General features: G+C 38.7%; 2 protein-coding genes across 4 annotated transcripts; one reads left to right on the top strand and one right to left on the bottom strand.

Annotated features, from left to right (window-relative positions):
* The first annotated feature begins 7,306 nt into the window (after window positions 1-7,306).
* Window positions 7,307-10,132, top strand: otol1b (otolin 1b). Its single transcript, XM_059533670.1, has 4 exons — window positions 7,307-7,700; window positions 8,857-8,946; window positions 9,035-9,106; window positions 9,183-10,132. The coding sequence occupies exons 1-4, from the start codon at window positions 7,307-7,309 to the stop codon at window positions 10,082-10,084; spliced, it is 1,458 nt and encodes a 485-aa protein (XP_059389653.1). The 3' UTR covers window positions 10,085-10,132.
* Window positions 10,133-14,022: 3,890 nt separating this feature from the next.
* On the bottom strand, window positions 14,023-20,847 carry rabgef1l (RAB guanine nucleotide exchange factor (GEF) 1, like). Of its 3 annotated transcripts, none has more exons than XM_059533999.1 (9): window positions 20,691-20,847; window positions 20,098-20,277; window positions 19,885-20,021; window positions 18,844-19,019; window positions 18,671-18,755; window positions 16,977-17,097; window positions 16,772-16,863; window positions 15,502-15,758; window positions 14,023-14,382 (listed from the first exon to the last, which is right to left on the bottom strand). In XM_059533999.1, the coding sequence occupies exons 2-9, from the start codon at window positions 20,274-20,276 to the stop codon at window positions 14,023-14,025; spliced, it is 1,407 nt and encodes a 468-aa protein (XP_059389982.1). In that variant the 5' UTR covers window position 20,277; window positions 20,691-20,847. The 3 variants fall into 3 exon arrangements, with proteins under 3 accessions (XP_059389982.1, XP_059389984.1, XP_059389985.1); XM_059534001.1 differs by having other exon boundaries at window positions 20,098-20,349; window positions 20,691-20,838; XM_059534002.1 differs by having other exon boundaries at window positions 20,098-20,369; window positions 20,691-20,837.
* Between the last annotated feature and the right edge of the window lie 703 nt (window positions 20,848-21,550).

Genomic DNA, 21,550 nt, shown 5'->3' with positions numbered 1-21,550 from the left:
TGTAACACTTTCTGCTGCTAACCTGTCTGCTGCTTGTGACACAGTTATTCACCAGATTCTCCTGTCCACCCTCAGAAAGATGGGCATCTCTGTAACCGCACTCCTGTGGTTTAAGTCCTACCTTTCCAATAGATCCTTCAGGGTGTCTTGGAGGGGTGACACAACATTAGGAAGATTCAACCCTCCTGTCATTGCAAGCCACCCAAGTTCTTGTCCAAACTCTTGTTCTCTCCAGACTGGACTATTGTAATGCTCTCCTGGCTCTTCCTGCATGTACTGATAGCCTCTGCAACTGATCCAGAATGCAGCAGCGAGGGTTTTCTTCAATGAGCCAATAAAAGCTCACGTTACTCCTCTCCTCATCAGGTTACACTGGCTACCAGTAGCCGCTCGCATCAAATTAAAGGTACTGATGCTTGACTACAAGACGACCACTGGCACAACACCAACATACCTAAACTCACTGGTTAAATCTTATGTGCCCTCCAGAAGTTTGTGCTCTGCAAGTGAACGACGCCTTGTGGTGTAATCCCAAAGTTCAAAATCAGTCTCACGGACCTTTTCATGGACTGTGTCCAGCTGGTGGAATGACCTCCCAATCTCAATTCGAACTGCTCTTTTTCAAAAAACATCTAAAGGCCCAATCCCAATTCTACCCCTTAGCCCTTCCCCTTTCCCCTACCCCTCCGTTTCGCGCATTCACGTGAAGGGGTAGGGGTGTCTCGATTCTCTTTTGGTTGGAGGGGTAGGGGTAAGGGGAAGGGCCAGATAGCCCTTCAAATGAAGATTTTTCGGGACCACACTTCAAACGAAGGGGTATGAATTATCTTGGCCACATGGCTGCTACAGCGAACAAAAAGACACGTAAACGTAAGCTTTTTTGGCATAAATAAAGATTTTGTAACGAAAAGTAATCATTTGTTTTATGTTACATTCAATTGTGCGTTCATAGTAACGGTCATGTTACTCAAAGAAATGTTTGCAAAAAATCGCTATCATTACAAACTGCGTGATAGTGCCACAGCATATGTCTGATCAGGGCAATAACTGCCGTAGACTAATCCCCCCAATAATTATAAATCGCGAAACCATTTTCTCAAATATTGCCTATTTGAGAGAAAGAGAGAGAGAAATGGAGGTTGCCTGTATTCGTGTCTGTTCGTTTATCTTTTAAGAGGGAGTTTACTTAAAAACAGTGATTGTATCCTCTCGTCGCTGGAAAATATAATGTAACGATTCAGTATTTAAACTGTATTTAATAAAAGTCGTGGGGCAGTGTTGACAAGTTTATTTTCTCTTGGATGTGTGAGCTGCGCGATTTCCGATATGTGTGTGTGTCAGTAAGCAGCTCATTAATACAGGACGATTATTGAAGGCTCTAATGCACACCAGCACACCAGTATATGTGTGTATTGTAAGAGCTAGACGACGAACGCTGATGACGTGTGACGTCATGGTAGTGGTGTCCCAATCCTTAGGGGAATATCTTCTCCCCTACCCCTTGACACTCTGTTTTAAGGGACAAGGGGAAGGGCTAGGCAGAGGGGTAGGGGAAGGGGTATAAAATAGAATTGAGATTGGGCCAAAGTCTCATCTTTTTTCGCCAGCACTTGACCAACTAATACTAGCACTTACCTTTTTCTTTCCTTGTCTATACTATTCTTAAAAAAAAAAAAAAAAAAAAAAAAAAACATAGCTATGGTATACAGGTGCTGGTCATATAATCAAACATCATCAAAAAGTTGATTTATTTCCCTAATTCCATTCAAAAAGTGAAACTTGTATATTATATTCATTCATTACACACAGACTGATATATTTCAAATGTTTATTTCTTTTAATTTTGATGATTATAACTGACAACTAAGGAAAATCCCAAATTCAGTATCTCAGAAAATATGAATATTGTGAAAAGGTTCAATATTGAAGACACCTGGTGACACACTCTAATCAGCTAATTAACTCAAAACACCTGCAAAGCCTTTATATGTTCTCTCAGTCTAGATATGTAGGCTACACAATCATGGGGAAGACTACGGTGTCCGAGACAGCTCAACACGCTGCAACTTAAGAAAACACATGCAAATTGAAAAAAAATCAGCAAGTGAAGAAAACATCTTCATCAGTTTGACAACAAAAGCGTTGCAAATCATCACAACACATGCGTATAACGATATGTGCTACAAATCCTCACAACACTTGCATACAACTAAACGCGCTACAAGTACTTCACAACACATGCATATAGCGAAACGCGCTGCAAATCCTAAGTGTAAAAATATCATTTTCTGGCAGTCCAGCGATAACCTTTTCTACTGGAAGGATTCAACACTTTTATGTTATTTTCCCCTTATAGTACTAGAATAAATGACAGAGCCCTAACTGAGAGTCTTGGGGGGGGGGGGGGGGGGGGGGAGTGGGATGAGAGGGAATGGGAAGCACGAGCAGGTGAATAGAGTGCATAGTGTTCTGCGGGCTTGGGTCAGGTTTCTGGGTCAGTTCTGGTAACACCGCTGCCCAAGCAGCACTATGATGAGGTTCAGTCTGGGTGACTGTAACTGTGAAGCACTGGGCCAGAACCATAGTACACACCCCCTGCTCTACTCTAAAATCTGTGTGTATCCATGAAATAAAGACAGACACATATCTGGTGCTTTCAGTCTTCAGTGTTTTGAGCTTAATCAGAAGGAAACCGCTGAAGCCACTGGGCACGAGACGAGCCTGCTGTCTGGTAAACACATTTACTGTTGCTTTTCATTGACTTGATCTCAGCTCTGTCTGAGGATGCAGTGATGAAGCAGTGCTAGGAACGAAAATTGTATTTGATCACAATTCAGTTTCAGTTATGTATTATCCATTTCATTTCAAATTGCATTCAAATTTAAAAAAACATCATTTAAAAAAGTTTAATAATTTGATAATCTCGGCACTTTACTCTTGGCTGTACTGGCAGTTCTGCTGTATATAATGTCTACTTTATATCTGCTTTGGTAAATCTAGGTGCATTTCTAAACTGTTTTGAAAGGCTTAAGCAAAATTTCAAAAATGTAAAGTTTGCAGACTTAAGGAAATTGCAAATGCCATTTTCCAAGAGCTTTTCCCAAAATGTAATTTGCATGGTTTTTGTTCATGTGTTTCATTATGTGTTTTATAATGAAATGATACTTGGGTGGATAAAGAATACCTTTTTCATTCTATGGTGTGATGTTAAACTCTTTTAAACATTCTATTGTAATTACTGAAATTATTATTATACCAATAATATTAATCATATATATATATATATATATATATATATATATATATATATATATATATATATATATATATATATATATATTGTGTGTGTGTGTGTGTGAAACGGTGAGCAGTTATAGCACATATTTTCATGTTTCAGTTTTTACATAACCATCATTTTATACAACCCTGTGAATCAAAAAGCCTTCCAAGTCTGTCTCGGGAATTTTGAAGAGAGAAAAACAAAACAAAAGGTGAATAGTCCAAAAGCCACTCTATTCCTGACAAGGTCACAGTGCTCTCCATTAAAGGCTTACCAGCAGAGCACAGCCTCAGCCGTTACCAGAGACACCTCCAGCTCAGGTGACACTCCAGCCCCATGCTCCTCAAATCCCCTTAAACAGGAGCAAACATGCTTAGATGTGATGCATTCATGACATGATGCATTGATAAAATGAATGCTCGTCTCTATATTTGCAATTTTAAACCCCTCGATCTAAGGATCATTTTAACTCAAGAGCATTTATTTCTGTCCGTTCTGTTGCTCCTGAGTGTGGAGTAGTGCAGCAGGGGCTCTGGGCTGTATTGTGATACCGGCTCCATGTCCTATGGTTTACCCTATCTCGCTCCCATAAGGCTTTTCAGGAACAGGGGGTTTCGGAGGCCCTGTGCCTGTGTTCAGCAGAGCCGCTCTTTGCATGGGCTGGATACAGTGAGCACTATAGCTGGGTTTGTCTTGAAAAGTGGAGTGACACCAGCAGGTCAAGGTGGAGTATTACCCTCCTAAAGCAGGCCTTCCTCTCATGTTTCAGATGGGTATCGCCCCCCTGCCTTGCTGTGGTCTGCAAACCTCAGTCTAAAGCCTATGTTCCAGTCTGAAACACAAGAGTGACTGAATTCTCCTTATGCCTTTTTTCAGCTTCATTGATTCCAGAGGTTCTTGGATAGGATGAGCGAGGATACAGCAACTCCAAAAAGTACATGAATGTATTTTCTATATATTTCTTTACAATAAATGACACTAGCATTGATACTTAAAGACATAAAGACATTCAGATATCTTTATGTTGGACTTACTGTGACCTTGACTTAAAGTATCTGCATAATTTACTTGGATCAATTGTATTTAAGCATTGCATAGCTTAGGGTCAGAATGCACTTTTGTGTTCCACTATGCTGCTTTATAACGGTTTTTCAATGTAAACATGCACTAGACTGACATCTTTGACCATTTTCACCTCACTTTTTAAGACACTCTGCTAAGTTTTAAAAAATTGTCTCTGTGAACTGCCTCAAACACATCACCAGTGTTGGGCAGTAACTACTAACAGTAAAAATACTATTTTATCAAGTAACTATAGGTGCATCTCAATAAATTAGAATGTCGTGTAAAAGTTAATTTATTTCAGTAATTCAACTTAAATTGTGAAACACGTGTATTAAATAAAGTCAGTGCACACAGACTGAAGTAGTTTAAGTCTTTGGTTATTTTAATTGTGATGATTTTGGATCACATTTAACAAAAACCCACCAATTATAACAAATTAGAATATGGTGACATGGCAATCAGCTAATCTACTCAAAACACCTGCAAAGGTTTCCGGAGCCTTCAAAATGGTCTGTCAGTTTGGTTCACTAGGCTACACAATCATGGGTAAGACTGCTGATCTGACAGTTGTCCAGAAGACCATCATTGACACCCTTCACAAGGAGGGTAAGCCACAAACATTGCCAAAGAAGCTGGCTGTTCACGGAGTGCTGTATCCAATCATGTTAACAGAAAGTTGAGTGGAAGGAAAATGTGGGGAAAAAAAGATGCACAACCAACCAAGACAACCGCAGCCTTATGAGATTGTCAAGCAAAATCAATTCAAGAATTTGAGTGAACTTCACAAGGAATGGACTGAAGCTGGGGTCAAGGCATCAAGAGCCACCACACACAGACGTGTCAAGGAAAATGGCTAGAGTTATTTTATTCCACTTGTTAAGCCACTCCTACAGACAACACCAGAGTCTTACCTGAGCTAAGGAGAAGAAGAACTGGACTGTTTTCCAGTGGTCCAAAGTCCTCCTTTCAGATGAGAGCAAGTTTTTTATTTCATTTAGAAACCAAGGTCCTAGAGTCTGGAGGAAGGGTTTTACATGTTACACGTTTACCAAGAAATCTTGGAGCACTTTATGCTTCCTTCTTCTGACCAGCTTTTTGAAGATGCTGATTTCAATTTCCAGCAGGATTTGGCACCTACCCACACTGCCAAAAGCACCAAAAGTTGGTTAAATGACCATGGTGTTGGTGTGCTTGACTGGCCAGCAAACTCACCAGTCCTGAACCCCAGAGAGAATCTATGGGCTATTGTCAAGAGGATAATGAGAAATAAGAAACCAAACAATGCAAATGAGCTGAAGGCCACTGTCAAAGAAACCTGGGCTTCCAGACCACCTCAGCAGTGCCACAAACTGATCTCCTCCATGACACACTGAATTGAGGCAGTAATTAAACCAAAAGGAGCCCCTACCACCTTTTTATTGGTCTTATGAAGTATTCTAATTTGTTTAGATAGTGAATTGGTCGGTTTTTGTTAAATGTGAGCCAAAATTATCACAATTAAAAGAACCAAAGACTTAAACTACTTCAGTCTGCGTGCATTGAATTTAATTAATACACGAGTTTCACAATTTCAGTTGAATTACTGAAATAAATGAACAAAAAACTTTTCCAAGACATTCTAATTTATTGAGAAGCACCTGTAGTACTGTAACAAATTACTAATAAGATTTCCATAATAATATAACCATCCATAAAACAGCTTGTTGCATTACTTTTGATGCAACCCCCACTGATTTAAAATCCAACAACTCCTAGATTTATTTTCATAATTTTCATAAAAGTCACCATCAATCACTGTTCGAATAAACTTCTGACTGTGATCCAGTGTAGATGTTGGTCAAATGATGAGACATTTAAAAATAATTTTATGGGAAAAATACACAATTACAACTTCTGTGGGGCATGAAGGAAAAGTTATGTAAATGGTTGTGTAACTAATCACTGTTGCCAGATAGTAAGTAATAATAATAATATTACCTTTGAAATAAGTAACTTGTTAGGAGTAATAAATAAAATTTTTGGAGTAACAAACCCAACACACACACACACACACACACACACACACACACACACACACACACACACACACACACACACACACACACACACACACACACACACACACTCACACTCACAACTAAACTGGTCATGGTCACTGTGTGCCAGTAGCCTTCATTTTACCTCAAAAGCAGCTTCATTAGATAAGCCATTCCCCTTCAGAAAACAGTTGAGACTGAAGTGAGCTCCTGAGATTATCGCTGCTCTTTTGGACAAAAGCTTTTTTGGAGTAATACCAAATAGATTGGAATGAGCCTCTGATTTCCTGACTGAGGCTGTTATATTCAGCTGGCAGGTTCTGGTCTCAGAAATCTAGAATCCAGCATCACCTGTCACAAACTATTCAGAGAATGAAAGCACCAAGAGTTTTGATCCAGGTAGCGGTTTTAATAAATCAGTCTATAAGGTGTTGTTATACGAAAGCTGTGAGCTTGGCAACTGTCCATCCATTTGTCCCAGGGAGTTGCTGAAGAAATTCTTCCAAGATCATGTGTCACATTGGTCCAGCTGTCCCTGTTTGCTATTGGCTAGATGGCTTGATTCATGAGGGTCCAATATTCTATGTCACAATAGAGAATAATCCCTTACTTAACGTTTTTAAGGGAAAAGTTATTAAGTTACAGTTATAATGCATTACACCCAACCCTAATTATGAGCTCTTATTTATTAAAACTTTAAAAATTATTTCCATTAATTATTTCCATTCACTTTTGTAATGTACTGTTGAGTACTTAACCCCAAATAACACCCTTGGCACGAACACAACTACTTCCAGCTACACAAGCTCTGAAATGTCTTCCATCACACAGAATAACACAACTACATGTTGCATCCATTTTGTTTTCCCATGATGGCAGAATTGTAAAGACTTATTAACATTTCTCTTCTTTCTCTACAGACAAAATGTCCTTTGAACGTGCAATATTCATAATGGTAATAGCATTGACCTTTATAACCTCGTGTGACTCAATCAAGCCCACTCAGAGGCCGAAGTTCCAGTACACCAAGAAACCCCCCCGAGAGTTGTTCCAAACTACTGTATATGTAGGCAAGCCTACGGTCACAGCACGGATTGTGGACTACACCAAAACAAGAGAGCGCTTCCCTGTGCATGTCACAGAGAGCACTACAGTTCCTGCTGACAGCTATATAGACTACCCCACAGACACCACCGCATCTCCCACCACGGCCAAAGACAACTACACGCTAGACTACAATGAATGCTACTTCAACTTCTGTGAGTGCTGCCCTCCAGAGAAAGGCCCGCAAGGCTATAAAGGAGATATAGGACTGCCAGGTCAGCCAAGTGAAGTCATACATTCTTATAACATAATGGGGCCAGATTTACTAAACAGGTGCGTTTTACAAAAGTTCCATTGTTACCAATAGTGTTCTATGCAACATAATCAGCTAATGATGCTTTTGGGAAATGCACCCCAGGGCAAATAAGTGTGAGACTAATGGGAGTGGAAAGTTCTGCAGGTGATCTACTGACAGATGCTGTCAGCTCATAACCATACTGACCAAGACAGCTTACCAAGGGCAGCGTAGGATCACAAACAAGCAGAGCCAATGATAACTGGGTGTGTATAATGTACCAACAGCACAGTTAAGGTGTTGGATAATAGTGCAAATACCAGTAAGCTGACTCCCCCAAACTTTAGTAATTCACCTTGAAGGATTCAATTAACCCCCTTAACTTTTTACTGTCAACTTGATGCTCTTTTTGTATTGCCTTGTCAAAAAAACCTTTTAACAGATCCTCCCCCCAGTGGGTGGTCAAGTGTCATATTACAGAATATTTTGTGATAGAAGTAATATTGAGATAGAAATGTATAAATTTGAGACAGGAAACTGCATCAGGAAGATTCAGTGGAGTTTGGGTGTCAACCAGTGGCTATGTTTGGTATTAACATCTAAATATAATCTCACAGGAACATAATTTTTTACTATCAACCTCAAATGTGTAACGTAACTTATTAAAACATATGGCTTTTAGCAATTGTAGATTCCCAAATATTTTGTGAAATACTTATTTTATAAACAATCAAAACTTTTTAGTACAGTACATTTTCTTTACAGTTACTTCTATAACTTACTTCCATTTTTCTTGCTTTCACTTCAGCAATAATCTGAGGAATTGTGTTCTCCAACCTTAGCTAAGCATTAATGAATTACAACAATCTAAGTTTGAATAGTGCATTTTCACATTTATGTATATAATTATGTACATTAATGTTGTACCTAAAAGGGAAACTCCTACAAATACATATGCTATAAGGTCAGCTCTCTACACCTTTTCATCGCCAAGCATTCACTGTGTGTCTTTGGTATACCCAGACAGCAGTTTTTAACCGCAAGTTATTCGTAAATCTGGCCCTTAGTGTGTTATTTACTATAGATATGTGGGGAAAAACATGGCTTCTGTCATGTTGTTTAATGCCATATTGTAGGCCCACCTGGAGAAAAGGGAGCACCTGGACCCAAAGGTACGCCGGGCCCAATAGGGCCAAAGGGCTTTACAGGATCTAAAGGAGATAAAGGTACATTATCATGGTTATCTTAACTGCAATCTCGGTGATGTAATCTAAAATAAAATGCATGTGTGAGATTTCCTATTGTTTTCAACAGGAAAGAAAGGTGATCAAGGAAACACAGGATTCACTGGATCTACAGGCATCCAGGGAAAGGCTGGAATGAAAGGTGAACATAGATATAGATTAGGTTCCCTTATGAATGTAAATACGATGCATCAACTAAATATATGTTTACTGAACAGGTGAGATGGGTATTAAAGGTGAGAAGGGTGCAGCTGGATTGCCAGGATTCAAAGGTTCGAAAGGGGAAAAAGGAGATCCAAATTTGAATGTGTCAAAGGGTGACCAGGGAGAGCAAGGCAAAGATGGACCACCAGGACCCCAAGGCATGACTGGTGACAAGGGTGAAAAGGGTGATAGAGGAGAGTGCGGTTTACTTGGAGAGAGGGGCCAGAAAGGTGAGCCAGGTGATCCTGGACCTCCAGGTGTGCGTGGAAACCCTGGTCCATCTGGGCAACACGGCATGCACGGGACTCCGGGAATCACCGGAGAACGCGGGGAACCAGGAGTTCCTGGAGCAAAGGGTGAACCAGGAGCACGGGGACCACCAGGAGTCAAAGGTATACGAGGTCTGAGGGGAATGAAGGGTGACCGCGGGCCCCAAGGAAAACGCGGAGACCGAGGCCTACGGGGACTGAAGGGCTCTATGGGTCAAAATGGATCGAGACTACGGTCTGCTTTCAGCGTTGGTCTATATCCAAGCAAGTCTTTCCCTCCATCAGGATTTCCAGTTCGCTTTGACAAGGTCTTCTACAATGGAGAAAACCATTACGACATAGTCACGAGCAAGTTCAACTGCACCTACTCAGGAGTTTATGTGTTCTCCTACCAGATCACGGTGAGAAACAAGCCCTTGCGTGCTTCTCTGGTGGTGAATGGAGTGCGCAAGGTACGTTCGAGAGACACCCTACAGGGTCAAGACATTGACCAGGCATCCAATCTAGTGATCCTGAAGCTGGATGTGGGAGACCAGGTGTGGGTAGAGACGCTGAGAGACTGGAACGGTGTCTACTCCAGCAGCGAGGATGACAGCACCTTCTCTGGGTTCTTGCTCTATCCTGACTTACACCTTCTTCATGACTAGATCTCGAACTGAACTTTACATGATATGGACATGAGAGAAATCTATGAGCAATTAAAGTAGATGTAGCGTTTTTATCATAGAGTATCAAAGAAGTGTACTTTTTAAACAAGTATTAAAACAAGTATCCCATTTTGTTAACCACACCAGATTTGATTTCAAAGTGAAATGTTTTTTGGACAAACATCTAAACTACATATCCACAAAAAATGGCATATATTGCACAGTATGTGTTGTGAGAGCACTGTGCATCTCTTTTTACAACTCTTCAGTATGTCGTTTTTGCCTGTTGGTATACAGTCCTTATTTACCGCTCAGACTTAAGACATTTTGACAAAAAGAAAAAAAAGAAAGTGTGATTTGAATGAATCTGACAAAGTCAAATATCATGTGTGATAGGATCAACAAAATAAACAAATCGTCAAATCATATCATATGTTATGTATTGTATGAAATACAAATCACAATGTAGACTTTGGGCTGATGGGGTTCTAAGCACTAAAGTAATAAAATCAAGCAAGAAATATTACTTTGATTAATGTTTCACTTTCCTTGCAACAAATTGAAAATGTACAAGTATGTATATCTGCAAACAAAATTATGGTAACACTTTATTTTTTTAGGACCAATTGTTACTATTTACTAGCATGCACATTACTAGCATATTGGCTGTTTACTTATAAAGCACATATTAATGTCTTATTCTGCATGCCCATATTTCAAGTCTCTAAATCCACCCCATATATAAACGTAACTACTTTACTAACTATTAATAAGCAAGCAGCAAAATTAGGAGTTTACAAAAGTCATAGTTAATAGAAAGAATTGGACCCAAAATGACATTTAATTCTGAATCTTTAATGCCGCATCACCAGGAACCTGACCGATGGTTTTATAAGACTCAAAAATTATGTATGATGCCTTTCTGAACACAATGAAATGCAGTTTGATTCTTGTGTTTGACAAGCCCGAAGTCCTGTTCTAAAGGCTAATGGGCTATTCAAGGCAAAACAAGGAAGCTCATTTGTAATGATTAAATAACTCAGGCACTTACATAATGAGGTCCACACAGGCCTCAGGTCCAGAATTCTCACTTGGCCTTTGCAGGCACAGTATATGTCCCAGTATGTTTTCCAACCTGATGTAATGTGTGTGTTGGAGGATGAGGCAGATGCCATCCAAGTGTTGTTTTTCCATTCCATGTAGTATCCCATTAGCCTGGAAAAACCCAGACTACTTCCGGTGAATTTCAATTCTCTCTACTCAGTTTCAACTGAAAAGGGTCTGGTTTTAACCAGGCTAGTATCCCATAATAAGGCCTTTCCCATTTAGGTGTAGCTGGGTGTTTCATCTTTCTCACCAGCTGGGGAGTGTTCAGAAACAGTTCAGTTCAATGCTAATTAAAGTTACATAAGAATGTCTCCTCACACTCATCACTTTCATTAGAAACCTCAAAACCTGAATTCTGTCAGTGAAATTCCAAACAAAGATGGAAACATACACTGTCTTTCATATAGTATGTCAAAAAGTTGATTGTTTTTTCTAATACACACATTATTATTTTCCCAAAACATTACATTACAATGCTCAGCACTGCAAGCATTGGGAATAGATCTTAATATAATGTTATAATTTTTCATGCTTAGTTAATCTTGGCAGCTGTAATATTTAAAAAGTAATAAAAGTTGTCAAAAGAGTCCTACATGTAACACGTGTAAAGTATGTTAATCCCATAGACAGTAAAAGAAATGGACACAGTGACCCCATTGGAACTCAATTGAGACAAGTGAAGCCCATTTTTAGCGTTTTTTAGCACTTCCGTTTCTGACGCGCAGACTCAAACTAAGCTTGATGACGTCAGCAGCCTGTCTGACAGATGTAAATCTTCTAGCTGTGCGTGAAAATTGCCATCGTTAATCTTGCAGAGATGGCGAGCTTGAGCGGGGAGTACTTTGGTGTGAGTGAGCAGGAGTAAGTATTCTGATTAATTATTTTGTATAGTATTTTAAAATGTAACGCCATGCACGCCATATTAAGTTAATTGCCTGCGAGCTTCTCCTCCTGTCTGTACGGTAATTTCTCTACTGTGCGACAGAGAGTCGAGTGGTTCTGACGCAATCGTTAGCCTATTTTTACAAAAACTGTTTCTACGGGGCCATAATGTAACATAAAAGGTAATGGAGCCCTTTATACATTGTCGTGTATCTTTAGAAATAAATAATAGACAAACGAGTCTTTAAACGCCTCAGATGTAAAGTTATTCGCTGTCAAAGTGACGCCAAAATGAATGGGAGTCAATGGGATGCTAACGCAAGTGAAGTTCTGCTACAAGATGGCGACACGCGGCCGACTTCAACTTCCGGTCGACTTCCTTGCCGCCTTTATTTAAAAAGTAATAAAAGTTGTCAAAAGAGTCCTACATGTAACACGTGTAAAGTATGTTGATCCTAGCAGTGGCCCTTTACACTGAAGTCTTAAAGGAGACACGTCTCTTTAAAATAACCTTTTATTTCTAAGATATTTTGGTGCTGATGTACGAATAACTGTTGTGTGAATAGTAGTTAGAATAGTTGTGAATAGAAGTAGTAGAATAGTTGTGTGAATTATCCCAAATTTTGGTAAATGAGATCACTGGTAGACAGCACTATATAAAGGTATAAACAAGATCCAAAATGTTTTAAGCTAATATATTTGAACAGCTGCAAAATATGTACTGGCCTGGGAATTATGCACCAAAGTGCATTTTAAAATGTAAAATGTTTGAAATGTGGTGTAAACCGAGCCGGAGATCAAATTAGACACCAGTTTTCTATTCCTTCAGGAGATCATTTTATTCATAATTGTTGAAACAGCCTTTTTTTCTGACTTCAAACCCAGATCTTTTAGATAACTAAATGAACTTACAAACTGTCCGTAATGGGATACCACATACCACAGCAAAACTGTTACTTTGCATGCATAAGTAATATTTTTCATAGAACAAAGGGTTAAAAGGTATGTTTATAATAATTAACTCACTAAATCAATCTTTTCTTCTTTCATACTGTAACAGCATTTCCTTGAAACTGAAATCTACAGTACAGAAAATAAATATTTGATAATACATTTTTAAATAGTACCGTGCTAAAGATTTGTTATACAGAGTAACTTCTTGTTTACTAATGCGCTGGTGTCCATTAAACCTCACCTGGGATTCAAGCAATGCTCATCACAGCATGTCTTAACAAATCCAGAGTAAAGATCACACTCACACCAGATTCTGACTCAACTATACCAACAGGCCAGTTATATAAACCTAACCCAAATTCATTCTTAATTCTAATAATGCCAATATTAATGGCTTGAAGATGCAAGGAGATGCAGAACTGGGAAAAAAAAAAAAAAACACACAAAAATAAATACTAATAAGTTACGTATTCTCAGACTCCAGTGACCCTGCATAAAGCAATAAAATCAGTGCAAGAAACTATAGAATTAAATATTTCAACAGAAACTATAATGAAATTAAGTTTAGGCCTATTTTTCTTAGATTTTTTTGGCATTGTAACATTATTTCGAAAACAATAAAAAAAACATTTGGATTTTTCTCCGTAATTCTCATTTTCAGTAGTGATTTTCATTGAAATCTCATAAATGCAATAACATTTTTAACATTTATATTTACACTAATGAAATGCAGTACAGCAAATACCACTATGACGTATAAATACTTTATACTATCTACTATTCTTTTCTTTTTTTCTCACAAGACCTCAAATTGTAATGGTCCCAAAACTAGCCTTCAAATTCTCTCATCATTATTACTTGTTTTTATCTGGGAGTAAAATATAAACCTATGACTGCTGAGCTCCCTATGAAGAACGGAAGTGAATGCGTTGAGTCCCGTGGCAGGAACAGAGCCCATCTCTGAGCTGCAGACAGAAGAGCTACGGGGTGTCAGTCTATCCAGCGAACTTCTGCGGCTGTAATGGAGGAGGCAGGCTGTCGCCGCCTATGTTGTCTGAGTCAATAGTGAATGTGTTTGAGGTGTGAGTGTGTGCAGGTGGCTCTTCCAACAAGCCCAGCACTGACAGCTCCTGCCCGTCGCTCCACTCGATGAGGTCTGTATCCAGACGAGGCGTCTCCAGCTGTGGCTCTGCTGCGCTGCGCTCCTCTCTAAAGCCGTTCTGTGAGCTGTGGCCAGACGAAGCAGCTTTGGGACCCGACGGAGACGATGCACCAGACATGTAGAGCTGGAAGTCTTCATTACTCAGGTTCAGCGACTGTGCATCAAGCTTCTCGATGAACGCCACGGCGCAGCACTGCAACAGGAACGAGATCAAGACCCTACATTACATCAGAAGAAGACTTCTAGAAACAAGCACAGGACTTCTCTTTGGTCTTCACTCATATTCAATCTCATTAGGCTGGGACTGCCATTAAAAACTCCTTATGTTCACGTGAGGACAAAGAAAGAAGGGAGGAAAGATCGAGTCAAACACCATTTATGTTTATTTTAAAATAAAGAACGATAATTGTTTAATGAAAGTTAACAATTTCCCATTAAACATATTCATTTGACTATTGCATACAGTCTAAAAAATACTACAACTTTAGGACACTGCAAGTTAAAAATGATTCTTCTTTTGACAATGTTGATGATTACATTAACTTAATATTGTGTGTAATGCAAACACTAATTTCTGTTCTTAAAACATTATTAAATGTAAATGTAACTTAATTAAATTCTCTTGTTAAGTTTAATAAATTGGGAAGTGGATCTCTAGTTCCCAGCATGACCTTTATAGGCATTGATGAAGAGAATAAATGTGTTTAAACTGTTCGTGTGTATTCCAGTTGTGTTCGTTATGTTGAAGTTTTTGTGGTTACCGAAAAATATCTGATTCATTGAATCCATTAGTGGGGCAACTTGTTTTTTAATAATCAACTTAAAAAATATGTTTGCCTCAAATTAATTTCTTCTAACTCAATGTAGCAGAAACAATCATAACTCTAAAATACTGATGCAAACTGTGGTTGTGTCATTTAATCGTAAAGGCTTTTGTTAGAAAAATTACATTTGTGTCTTGGAATCCAGTGAGAAGCTCTACAAGTTATCAATGTCTCACAAACCCTTCAGACCGGTCAGATGACAAACATGATGTGTGTTATCTCCCTTGATTGTTCTTTACTGTAAGAGGGAAACTCCTCAGCTGGTGATAACACGGGGAAGGAGTCAAGCTCTTCTTAAGTGACTCTATGCACCCCACAGGAACAGATAAAGCAGATTTTGGTTTTGTCTGAGTCCCTTCTCATGTCTCTTTGGTCTCTTTGGTTTTATAATCAGCAGTACTTGTATCCTAGTGACTGAAACAGTCTGAAGGTACTTTGTGACTTTCCTGAAAACACAGTGAAAGCATGAGGTGAAAGGCAAGCCTTACCAGGTTGGTGAAGTAATATCCGTCCTCTCCGCTCATGAGGCGGCTGGGGTTGCTGTAGCGCGTGATGTACTGGATGTTGGAGTGTAATCGAGGAGGATTGGCCCTCAGCACGATGTAGACGAGAGTGGGCAGAAAGTCATCAGCAGAGGCGGCAGCTTTCTTACTGCCCTGGATGGCAGTCATGATGTGTTTACTACAGCGGGTGACACACGCCAGCTTCTCCTTGGGAACCTTTCTAGAGTCCAAGTCGATCAGGTCTGTAAAACACATATACATGATGCATGGTTCATCAGTGCATTAACTTTTAACAACAAAATGCTTGATTTCATAATCTCTCAGCAAAGTGTAATGCATTACGTGCTTGCTGATGTGTCACTAGGAAATGGTGAAGTATGGAGGTCAAATGCATTGCAAATGTGAATATTTACAGTTATATATGTCACCACAAAACCATTCTTAAGTGTAAATTATTCAGTAAATTGAGATTTATACATCATGAATCTTTGAATAAAATCTGAATAAATAAGCTTTCCATTGATGTATAGTTTGTTAGGATCTGACACTAATTGGATGAGATGCAACTATTTGAAAATATTTCTATTTGAAATACTTTCGATTTATAGAAAAGATATAAAGTTATAGAAAATCACCTTCGAAGTTGTCCAAATTCATTTTTAGAAATGCATGTAACTAATCAAAAATGAAGTTTTGATATATTTACGGTAGGACATTTACTAAATATCTTCATGGAACATGATCTTTACTTAATATCCTAATGATTTTTGTCATGAAAGAAAAATCAGTGATTGTGACCCACACAATGTTTTGTTGTCTATTGCTACAAATAAACCCCAGAGACTTCAGACTGCTTTTGTGCTCCAGGGACACATATTTACAAATCACTCTTTTATATATACACTTGATTCTTATATTCAAATATGTCTCAAAGCACAATCTTACAGAAAAAGGCACTTCCTTCAGAGAGAATTCACCAGAAGCAGCTCAATCTAAGAAAATGATTGGTCTGAACACTAAAAAGAAAGTCATATGGGTTTGGAGGACATAAGGGTGAGTAAACAAGTTTTGGGTGAACTATTGCTTTACTGTTCTGAATAATGCACTTGCATATGAATTACTGTATTACAGCTGCAAATGCGTCTCACCGAATGAGAAAGCAGGACCAATACTGTGTGTATGATGAAGCAGGTTATGTCCCAAGCTCAGTGTAAACCAGCAGAGAGTGTATAATGAAGCACACAGGTGTCTGTACCTGTTATGGCTCTCTCCACACTGTCTGATACTTTAGGGATCTGCTCGTCTACTGGAACACACAGCATCTCAATGGACACCCAGTGCAGAGCCCTGTACACACACACACACACACACACACACACACACACACACATGTAAAGTGTCACACTGTTATTAGTCTTCTCACTTTATCTCCCCCGGCTAGGCCTACGCTCCCAGCACACCTGATTCTCTTCTGGATGACCAGGTCTTTCTTCTCATCATCTGTGTGGTCAGGGCAGAAGAGCTGCTCATACAGACGGCCCATCACATAGCGCTCCACCTCATCCATCACATCTGGAGACCCTGACACACATTTACAAACCACCGTCAGAGCCGTATAAATGTGACTATATAAGGGAGGGGTCGCGACCTCTGCACACACGCAGAACAATCTGCATCACTCCTCTTAGTTGCATAACCTGCTTCAGTAATTTAGCTGCTATAATTACTGTAAATAAAAAAAGGGTTATCTTTCCTAATTAACCTCTCGGCTGTTATTTTAAGTATTAAGTAATTTACTATTTTTCTACTGAAAAATTGCTATATTTTTATATAGTATTTTTTACCTGTTTTCTTAAATTATATACAAATGTAAGTAAAATTACAAAAATATTCTGTAATCAATACAACAACAAAACGATAGCTGATAAAAAAAATTACATGCAAAAACTAAAGTAATTAAAGTAGAATGTATTATGTATTATGCAGTAGTATTCCAGATCTACAATAATGTGAAATTAATTAATTAATTAATATAGACCTACTCACAGATTAGATCAGTGAATCAGGCCATACCATAAATAACCAACTTTATCAGGTTTTCTCTCTCAGGTTTTCAACTTTATCTGTCACAAATGCGCTTCAGAAACACTGCAGCCAGAGGAAAACTGGTATTAAAAAGCCCAACTAAAACAAACACTGATCTCCACATTGGTGACTTCAAGTGTTATTATTTTAATAAAACATCTAAACCCCAGTAAATTCTCAATAAGAGGTTTAGAGTGAAATAAATAAAATCAGATTGGTTTGTTACGAGTGAAGATGCTGAGATCTAGAGATCGGTTCATGTTTCATGTTCTGTTGGGATTTAAAGTGCCCTTATTATGCAATTTTTAAGGTTGCTAAAATTGTTTTATGAGTCACCTAAAACAGGCTTACATACATGCAAGGTAAAAAAAAACAACAACTTTAGTTTGCTCAGAAAATAAATTTAATTTTACCTAATTGCTAAATAATTCATAAACAAACTAGCGAAGCAGTTCAAAGAACCAGTCTTGAGCCCTCTCTGCTGTGATTGGTCAGATGGTGCAAATGTGTTACTTCGAGACGTAGAGCCGTAACAAGAAGATTCAAATTCCTGACTTTTTTTTTTTTTTTTTGACAGACATTAACTTTATCTGTCATGCAGTGTCTGCTTCACAACTTTGCAGATAGTTTATGTTCACAAACAGCTACATGACACACTGCATGAAAGGCAACAGTCAAAAAGGCATAATAGGGGCACACTATAAAGGGTTTCTGTTGTCTGTGTTTTGTGGGTCACTGCTTCATTGCAGGAGAAGACCCAGAAACACTGCTGTGATGCTGCATGTTGCTTTATTTCAAGGCAGTAACTGTGTGGCTTCTGATGCAGTGATAGCTACTTTAGCTCACAATAATAATACAGGAAAGTCCTGTAAAGTAACAGTTTTTTTTTTCAAAACATTTAAAAAAGAATTAAAACATAAATTATGCAAGTTTGTGACTTAACTACGGAAATTAAAAATGGCACTTCATGAAAAAACTAAAATTAAGACAAAAGCTCGCCAAACCCTCATTCAGTTAATCTTATAACATCTCTCTGATTCATTCATAAACTTGACTTTGTGTGTTGTACCTTTAAAGTTTGTCTGTAAGTTCTCTGAAATGTTTTGATAGAAATCCTGCACAGAGTCTGAGAAATCCTCCCCACGTACAGCCACCTACAGCGCAAGCAGAGAAAAAACATTCAGCTAATAACTCTTAATAAAAGCATGACTGCTGGAAAATATCAGCATACTTGTTTTTCACCTTTTTGTGTGCAATATTTTCAACGAAGGCATGGCACTGTTTAAAAATGTCATATCCGGGCCTCTGGAAGGGCTTCAGGAACTCAATGAAGTGCTGTGTCACATGATCACGGTCTGCACTGGGCTGTCGGCCGAGCGATGTGCTCCGGCTCAGCGGCGTCTGTGGAGCTCCTGCATCTGTGTGACAACACCAGAGAGAGATGTACAGACTCCATCACAGGACTGAAGGATCCAGAACTTCTAAAATTATTTAATTCCCTCTAATTCAAACCTTTAGAATATGGAAGCAACTTGTATTGCATCTCCTTATCACACTGTATCATTCGTTATCAGCATTTGTGGATCGTTTAAAATAAAAAACGTACAATCTTGAGAAGCGAAATTACACAAGGTGTGCTGTTTTCTGAAAAAATGGTCGTAAATGGTATAATCGTAAATGGAGTTTACGCTTAAAATAAGTACAAATATTTGCCAAAATCTACTTAATTCAAAGGGAAATCAAGTTTTCATTCCCCAGTGATAGATATTTGGGTCACACTTTATTTTAAGATCCAATTCTCGCTATTATCTAACTATTAACTACAACTTTTGCCTTGATAATTTGCTGATTATAAATAGTTAGTAAGGTAGTTTAGGTACTAGTAAAGAGTCAATATGCTAGTATTATGCATGCTAATAAGACACTAGTTAATAGTAGGAACTGGATACTAAAGTGTTACCGAGATTTGTTGTTGTTTAAAGGCATAAACTCTTCGTATTTGCACCTCAAAGACTATAAATATACTGTGATGTAAAGATGTTTAAACATTTTGTATTGAAAAACAAGACAATATCACTGAAGAAGTGCATGCTATTTTTTAATGCCATGACTGTATGAATTTAAGACTTTGCGCTCTGATTTAAAAACCTTTTATGGTCTTACATTTTTTTGGAAGGGCGAACTAAGACCCTTTTTAGAAACCATTCACTCACACACTAATATATTTGAAGATTTGATTCTATGCCAGGTCTCCGTGACCAGATGAGCCCTGTGAGTTCGTACCTGTCCTGACGGGTGTTTTGGGAGCGGACGTGAACAGTCTCTTCACTATGGGCACACTGTGTGTTCTGGAGGATTGTGGTGGAGGATTCTCCTCCTGACGGCTGCTGGCGTACGCTGCTTCCTCCTCTCTCTGGAGCCTGACACACACACACACACAGCACTACAGCAGCTGCTCACAGGAGAGTGACATCAATCAGACGAAGCGTCTCTCACCTCTCGGCCAGCGCTCTGTCATCCTCGATCTGCTTGGTTCGGCTGCACTGGGTCTCCTGACGCCAGCATCTGGAGCAGAGGCCCTGCCAGACAGCGTTACCGTAGAAACCGCATCCTCTCTTACACATCAGGTCAGACTGCTGGAGGCTGAAGCCCCTGTGCTCCCCCCGAGAGTCCATCCTGAGCCCGAACACACACCCAGACACTTCAGCACGGCACACAGAGGGTTAAATCACTCCTCTACACACACATCTTTCAGGATTCAGAGGACCCTGCCATTTATACAATCCAGTGACACTTAGAAATTGCATTGTTATTGTTTCAAAACAGACTCTTCCTGCAAGTAGAGTCCTGTTAGTTGAATTAAAACTGTGATATATAAAAACCAAGCCATTATTCAGTACCACGGTATATTATTATCATTCTTGAAAAGAAAACGTGTCTCCTGAAAACTGTTGTGAGCTCACAGTGGAATGAATTACGATGAAATTAACCGAAATATCGAGTGTTATTGTACAGGTAAAACAAACAAACAAACTCATAAACAAGATCACCAAATTGTAAATAATAATAACAACAGTGTTCTGTCTTACGTGTCAAACTACTTGTGCAGATGTGAATACCGAAAACAGCTTTCTCTGGATGTGTTTTACACTTTAAAAGATCGAGAATAAGCAGTTTCCGCCCGTCATTGATGAGTTGATCGAATGTATTTGTTGTTGACGGAAATCCCTTTACCACAGGAAGCGATGGCAGCGGTTGTGACGCATTTCCTGCGCGCCGGGTGTCAAAATAAAAGTCCGATATAAAACCATGTATGAAACAAACGTCAATCCCCTCATGAATTGTAAAATATTATCCACCTTGTTTTAGAACTATAGGTAAATAACTACAAGATTTGCACTGTACAAATACCCACACTTCCAGTGCTATCGAGTGTATGTGTACAAGTATTGCGTAGACTTACTAATTTAATGAAAACATAATCTGCCTTGTTGATTGAATGTAATTCAATTTATATTTCATGATCCAGCAGCTGACCTCTTCTCCCTTATGGCAAAAATATATATTTGAAATAAATGCTAAATATACGTTGCAAACGGGGAAGTTCAGTGAGATATGTTTTAAATAGTAAATATATTTTGTTCCAAACTTCCTATACCAAAATATATTTTTAAATGTACTTTTGTTGCAAGGAAAGGCATTTTCTTGGACTGAAATATGTAGAGATCAAATATATTTTTTAATTGATTTCTAAATATATATATATATTTATCTGTATGGGTTCGGAGTGACTCATGGATGTCGCAGATCTCTTTTATGTAAAGGTTTGTAGTTGAAAGTCACGAGAGGAAAACCAGGTTTTATTGTGTACAGTATATTGTCTTTCTAGATGTGTTTTGTCTGTTGAAAGGTCCTCCTTTTTGTGATTCACCTGAACGCTTGAAGGTCT

Source organism: Carassius carassius, chromosome 41, assembly GCF_963082965.1.
Source record: "Carassius carassius chromosome 41, fCarCar2.1, whole genome shotgun sequence".
Lineage (NCBI taxonomy): Eukaryota > Metazoa > Chordata > Actinopteri > Cypriniformes > Cyprinidae > Carassius > Carassius carassius.
This window is presented reverse-complemented; position numbering and strand designations above follow the sequence as displayed.